Source organism: Aphidius gifuensis, linkage group LG2 (genome assembly GCF_014905175.1).
Source record: "Aphidius gifuensis isolate YNYX2018 linkage group LG2, ASM1490517v1, whole genome shotgun sequence".
NCBI lineage: Eukaryota > Metazoa > Arthropoda > Insecta > Hymenoptera > Braconidae > Aphidius > Aphidius gifuensis.
Window position 1 is genome coordinate 29,691,600 of NC_057789.1, and position 7,571 is coordinate 29,699,170.

General features: G+C 25.9%; 1 protein-coding gene across 1 annotated transcript; it reads left to right on the forward strand.

The window, feature by feature from the left end:
- The first annotated feature begins 534 nt into the window (after positions 1–534).
- Positions 535–7,274, forward strand: LOC122850703 (neprilysin-2-like). Its single transcript, XM_044149837.1, has 10 exons — positions 535–651; positions 1,279–1,351; positions 1,457–2,896; positions 2,957–3,207; positions 3,293–3,627; positions 5,125–5,494; positions 5,573–5,762; positions 6,252–6,542; positions 6,606–6,856; positions 6,930–7,274. Exons 1-10 carry the CDS (start codon positions 535–537, stop codon positions 7,272–7,274), a joined length of 3,663 nt encoding a protein of 1,220 aa, XP_044005772.1.
- The last annotated feature ends 297 nt before the right edge of the window (positions 7,275–7,571 follow it).

Sequence of the window (7,571 nt, forward strand, 5' to 3'; positions counted from 1 at the left end):
GTTCATTGGTCTTTATTTTATTTATTATTTATTTTTTTGTTTAATTGAAAATTCGTAGCGAAGCGTAAATTATAGTCATTTTGTACATTTAGTACTCGTGTGAATAAATAACATGAATTGACGCGAATATCGCGAGCCAAATCAGGACTCAGCTGTGCAACTGAAATCACACTGGGTTATTAATAAATTTGTTTTTCACGTGTCACCTGGTGAACAAATAAAAATTATTTATATTTATTTAAAAAAAAAAAAAGTCATTTAACAAATAAATACAAAAAATTATATTTCATGTGACACATCAAGTGCAAATATTTTATATTGATTATTGTTCATTTTAAAAATGTATTGTCTTTTTTTTACTTTTTTAAATTTATGTTTTGGTAAAGTAGAAATATTTTTGTGATAAGAAATATTAACTGTCGATAATATTTTCAGTATTTTAAGAAAGATAAGAAATTTTTTAATACGCATGCGTGTTTAGTCTTCACGAGAATGATGATGACCACTTTGTTTTTTTTTTCATAGTTTTATAGAATGCTAGTCATTAACGAGGCATTGACTAGACTCAATCATATAACTTTTACAATGAAACAATCTATCATCATCACATTGATAACTGTCTTAATTCTTTTGGGTATTTTGATTACTGGGGTAAGTTAAAAAAAATACTTAAAATTTTATATTAAGAATTTTTATTTTAAACATCAATAGTATATTTGAAAATTAAAATAAATGTGCAGTTTAATTTTTATTTTTATTTAAAAAAAAAAAAACGTGGCATTCATAATACGATTTTATGCAATTTTTTTCAGTCGCATTGACGACCCAAGTGATCGCTTTTCTTATAAATCGATATTTTTTTAATGATAACTTTTCTAATTCCTGGAGAAAAAAAATATAAAATCAAAATTAAATATTAATATGAGTGTATTAATCATTTAAATTATGTACACGTCATTATGTATTTTTATATTTTCGTAGACATATTTTTTATGTTCCCAATATTTTAATTTTAAAAAATCACTAAATAGCTATTTTTTATTTTTTATCTAAAATATATTTTTAAAATTTAATTATAATGACTTTGATGGCTGACAAGGTTGTTGGTTTTTTCCCCAAATCAATGATAAATTTATCTTTTCAATGATAAGAATAAAAATAGAAAACAGTCATTAAAATTTTTAAATAATAAAATAAAAATATTGTTGTTTTATCTTTTATAATAAAATTTATATTATTTCAATAAAAAATAATAATAAAAATTAAATTAATTCTCAGGCAATTATCATCGAGACCGGAAAAAAAAGTACAGATGATTTTGAAAATATAGCACCTGCTTGGAATGAAAGAGGTAATATTAAAATAGATGAAATTTGTTATAAATTTTTTATTAACAATAATAACAGCCTGATAAATAATATTAATTTGTTTTTTTTTTTTATCTTTCCATAAATAGCTAAAAGTATCAAAGCAAAGATGAATGTTAGTGCAGACTATTGTGATGATTTTTATAATCACGTTTGTGGAGGCTTTGTCAATTCAACAACCATACCTGATGACAAAAAAGGCATTAATATTTTTACTACGCTAAATGACAAAGTCATGAAACAGCTAAACACAATTATCAATAGACCCAGTAAACCGGAAGAACCTAAAGCCTTCAAAATAGCTAAACATTTATATAAAATGTGCATGGATACAAAAGCTATCGAAGAGCAAGGTGAAAAATCATTCCTCAATTATTTTGAGCAATTAGGTGGATGGCCTGTTCTCAAAAAAGACAATGAATGGAACGAGACTCTATTTGATTGGAAGAACCAATTACTTAAAGTATTTGGAAAAACTTATTGGTCAACTGGTTTCTTTGAATTTAATTTAGTCACTGATATCAAGAATAACTCTCGACGAGTCATCACTTTGGGTGATTATTCTTCCAGCCTTCCGCGAAACTATTTATTAAGAGGCCTAAATGATGAATCAGTCTCAAATTATTTCAACTATATGGTTAATGTTTCTGTTGCATTCGGAGCTGAGCAAGAACAAGCTAAAAAGGAACTCAGAGAAGCTCTAGAGTTTGAAATAAAATTAATCAACTTGACTCGACCAAGTGAAGACTATAACAATCAAAGTTTAGCTTACAATTTAATAACTCTTGGTAATTGGGAAAAAAAGTATCCTTATTTTCAATGGAAAAAATATTTAAATCATCAAGTTTCACCATCAAATCTATCAGTTAACGATGACGAAATAATTATTGTCACTAATCCTGATTACTTTGATCAACTAGATAAATTGATGAATTTAACACCTAAAAGAACTCAAGTCAATTTATTAATATGGAAAGAAATTGAAAATACGGCAAAATATATGAATGAAAAAATTATAAAAGTCTACGAAAACTATGTGAAAGTTACAAGTGGAAGAATAGAACGTCCACCAAGATGGATAGAATGCACTGATATTGTTTCAAGTTTTTTTCCAATAGCCATGAGTGCATTATATGTTCGGGAATTTTTCCAAAAAAAGTCTAAAGATGATGTTGAAATTATGGTAAAAAATATACAAAATCAGTTTATAAAGTTGCTCAACGATTCTAGTTGGATGGACAAAGAAACAAAATTAAATGCCATAAATAAAGCTGAAAAAATGAAACGTCTTGTTGGTTATCCTGATGAACTTTTAAATAATTCAAAACTTGATGAGTACTATAAAGTCTATGAAGATTTTGAAATGACGGATGATAGTTTTATTGGAGGCCTCATAAGCTTGAGTTTTTTAAATAATGAAGTCATATGGAGTGAATTAAGACAGGAACATAATCCAAATAAGTGGAATTTTTTTGCACAAAAATTGAGTTCAGTCAATGCATATTACGGTTCATCGGCTAATTCAATCGGTAAGTTTTTTAAATTAAGTATTACTTTTTTTTTACTTTTCAATTTATTGTTATTCTCAGAAATTCCAGCTGCAATTCTTCGAGGTGAATTTTTTAATAATAAACTTCCAAAATACATGAATTACGGTGCAATAGGAGCCATTGTTGGACATGAAATAATGCATGCTTTTGATAATCGAGGAAAACAACGAGATGCAAATGGAAATGTGTTTGATTGGTGGTCCAATTCTACGAATAAACAGTATAATAAAAAAGCTCAATGTATTATTGATCAATACGGAAATTATACTGTTAAAGAAATTAATATGAATGTAATATTATATATTTTTTTTTATTTATTTATTGCAATTTTATTTGTTTATTAATGCACTTTTTTTTTTTTTCATCGTCTTTTAGATAAATGGAGTTAACACACAAGGAGAAAATATTGCAGATATTGGAGGCATAAAAGCTGCTTATTGTGCTTACAATAACTGGGCAAGTAATAATGAATTGGAAAAAAAATTGCCTGGGTTTAATTTTAATCCGAGACAAATGTTTTGGATATCTTATGCCAACACATGGTGTTCTAAAATTCGTCTTCAAACTCAAAAGCTTAAACTAACAACTGACTCTCATAGTCCATCAGAATTTCGAGTCAATGGACCTCTATCAAATATAGAAGAATTTTCAACTGACTTTGGATGCCCTAAAGGCTCTAAAATGAATCCAGAAAAAAAGTGTACGATGTGGTAATTTTTTCTTTTAATTTCCGAGTAAAATTAAATAGAACTTTAATGTAATTTCAGTAGAAATAATAATTATCTTTGAGCACTATCAATTAATTAAGTAATTATTTTATTTTTTTTCTTTTATTTATACAATAAGGAACCATTATGATTACTAATTTTTCAGTTTTTTTTGTTTGAAACTAAGTGTAATTTAATAGTGACATTGTATCGTCAATACATATGTAAAAAAAATATTTACTTGTTTAAATAATTTATTTAAATTTTTAGATAATTATTATGTATTTGATGTTTTTTTTTGGATGTAAAAATATGAATGAATTTGATTCGAATAAAAATTAGTTAATTATTAATTTGACAATAAAATAAATTATATTGTTTGTTATTAATTTTTATACATTTGAAAAACCTTTTTTTCCATTCATTTATTTTTTTTTTTCTTCATTTAGATTTCTATTTTGGTAAAGTAGAAATATTTTTGTGATAAGAAATATTAGCTGTCGATAATATTTTTAATATTTTAAGAAAGATAAGAAATTTTTTGACACACATACGCGTTTAGCCTTGTCACCACGAGGATGTTGACGTCTATTTTTTTTTCATAGTTTCATAGAATGGTTGTCATCAACAAGGCATTGACTAGACTCACTCGCGACTTTTACAATGAAACAATCTATCATCATCACATTGATAACTGTCTTAATTCTTTTGGGTATTTTGATTACTGGGGTAAGTTGAAAATCATTTTAAATTTATGTAAATTTTTATTTACATCAATAGTATATTTGTAAATTACAATTAAAAATTAAAACAAGCTCAATTCTAATTCTTATATTTAAAAAAACGTGGCATTCTTAAAGTGATTATTGTGTTGATTTTTTTTTTTTAAATATTTAATCTATTTTTTTTTTTTAATATTTAATCTATTTTTTTTTTTTTTATATTTCTATATAATTAAAAATCATATTTTTTCTATTGACAATAGTCAATGAAAATAAAATTACTCAATGGCCTTTTTTTTATTTAACAGAATAAATTATGTTTTTCTAATCAAAAAAATATTTTTTAAATTAAATATTAGTGGCGTTCATCAAGCCCGTAGTTATTTTTTCAAGCCAATGGAATTTTTATTTTTTCAAAGATAAGAATAAAAATATAAACAGACATTGGTTATTTTTAGATAAAAAAATAAAAATATCATTTTATCTTTTGTCATTCATTATTTTATTTTATTTTAGTAAAAATGAAATAAAAAAAAAAAAACCAATTTGTGTATACAATATATTTTAATTTACAATTTAAATTATCATTATTAAATTTATTTTTTAGCTAATTTTTATCCTGATTGAAAAAAGAGATGATTTCAAAAGGAATATCACAACAAATCCTTGGATAGAAAGTGGTAATGTTAATTTAAATAAAACGTAAGAATAATTTTTAATAACAAAATTGTCTTGATATTTTTTTAATTTGTATTGCTATTTTTGCTCAAATAGGTAGGAACATAAAAGCAAACATGAATAAAAGTGCAGACTATTGTGATGATTTTCATAGTTATGCCTGTGGAGGCTATGTCAAATCAGCATCCATTCCTGATGACAAGATTCATGTTAGCATCTTGAGTTCGCTGGTTGACAAAGTTATCAAACAACTAAACACACTCCTTGATAGACCCAGTCAACCAGAAGAACTTAAAGTCTTTAAAATAGCTAAACATTTGTACAAAATATGCATGGATACAAAAGCGATCGAAGAGCAACGTGTACAACCATTCTTCAATTATTTGGAGCAATTGGGCGGCTGGCCTGTTCTCAAACCAAAAAATGAATGGAACGAGACTTTATTTAATTGGAATGAAAACTTTGCTTATGTCGCTAAAAAACCTTACTGGTTAAATCCTTTTTTTAAACTTAATTTAGACTTTGAAACTAAAAAAAACAAACGACAGGTCATTGCTCTGAGTGATTATTCTTCAGGACTGCCTCGAGAAAATTTATCAAGAGGTCTAAATGATGAATCAGTATCAAATTATTTTAATTATATGGTCAATGTGTCTGTTGAATTGGGAGCTGAGCAACAACATGCTAAAAAAGAACTCAAAGAAGCTCTTGATTTCGAAATAAAATTAGCCAATTTAGGTAAAAATCGCAGTACAAATAAAAAATCTATGAGTCTTGGTGATTTAGAAAAAAAATATCCATACTTTCAATGGAAAAATTATTTAAATTATAACCTTTCATATGCAAATGTATCAATTGATGATGGTGAAATGATTACTCTCATTAATCCTGACTACTTTGATCAGCTAGGTAATTTGATGGGCTCAACACCCAAAAAAATTCAAGCCAATTTGGTAATATGGAAAGAAATTGAAAATTCAGCAAAATATATGAATGAAAAAATTAGAAAATTATACGAAAATTATGTTGAACTTACAAATGGAAGAATAAAACACAAATTAAAATGGATAGAATGCACTGATACTGCTTTAAGTTATTTTCGAATTGCCATAAGTGCATTATATGTTCGTGAATATTTTCACAAAGATTCCAAGGGCAATGTTGAAATGATGGTAAAAAATATTCACAATCAGTTTATGAAATTGATTAATAATACCAATTGGATAGACAATGAAACAATGTCAAGAGCTTTGCATAAAGCTGAAAAAATGAAACATCTTGTTGCTTATCCAGATGAACTTTTGAATGACACAAAAATTAAAGATTACTACAAAGTCTATGAAGATTTTAAAATGGTTGATGATAATTATATCGGAAGCATGATGAGCTTGGATTATTTTGATTTTAAAATCAGGTGGAGTAAATTGAGACAAGTTGATAATCCAAATAAGTGGGCTAGTTTTGCAAATGAATCAAGCCAGGCTACTGCTTCATACCTTAGATTGGATAATTCAATAGGTAAGTTTTATAAATTAACTTTTAATTTTTTTTTTTTACATTTAAATTTATTTTTGTTCTCAGAAATTCCAGCTGGAATTCTTCAAGGTGAAGTGTTTAATAATGACCTTCCAAAATACATGAATTACGGTGCAATTGGAGCCATTGTCGGTCATGAAATAATGCATGCGTTTGATAATGAAGGAAAAAAATACGATGCAAATGGAAGTAAAGTTAATTGGTGGACATATTCTACGAATGAAAAGTATAAGAAAAAAGCCCAGTGTATTATTGATCAATACGGAAATTATACTGTTAAAGAAATTAATAAAAATGTAATTACACTTTTTATAATAATATATTTTTATTAGTTTAATAATGCTCTTTTTTTTTTTTTAAATCTTTTAGATAGATGGAATTAAAACTCAAGCAGAAAATATTGCAGATAATGAAGGAATAAAAGCTGCTTATTGGGCTTATATTAACTGGTCAAATGATAGTAATAAGAAATTTGAAAAAATGTTGCCAGGTTTTAATTTAACTCCTAGACAAATGTTTTGGATATCTTATGCCAATACAATGTGTTCCAAAAGTCATCCTGGATATCAAGAATTGATAATACTGAATGATGAACATAGTCCAACGGAATTTCGAATCAATGGTCCTCTGTCAAATTCAGAAGATTTTTCAAAGGACTTTGGATGCCCCAAAGGCTCCAGAATGAATCCAGTTAAAAAGTGTACAATGTGGTAATTATTTTTAAAGAAATTAACGTTAAATTAAATCCAAATATTTTATACAAATTAGTCTTGTTTTGATAATAAAATATAAATCATTATTACATAAATTAAAAAAAATTCTACCAGACTCAATATGAGTAAATAAATTTTTATATTTTTAAATTTTTATATTTTTGTCTCAATGATACCAGCAGGAAAGCTGTCACATTATATTAAGTCATAAATTTATTTGATAATATATTTAAAATGACAGCTAATAGATTGAATGAATAAATAATTATTCATTTTGATATGAAGCCATTCAAGCACA

Excerpts from the sequence above, each read along its gene's own strand:
- LOC122850703 (XM_044149837.1), top strand. The coding sequence starts at position 535 with ATGCTAGTCATTAACGAGGCATTGACTAGACTCAATCATATAACTTTT. Across the intron at positions 1,352-1,456 it reads ACCTGCTTGGAATGAAAGAG|CTAAAAGTATCAAAGCAAAG; the intron begins GTAATATTAAAA and ends TTCCATAAATAG. Across the intron at positions 2,897-2,956 it reads TTCATCGGCTAATTCAATCG|AAATTCCAGCTGCAATTCTT; the intron begins GTAAGTTTTTTA and ends TGTTATTCTCAG.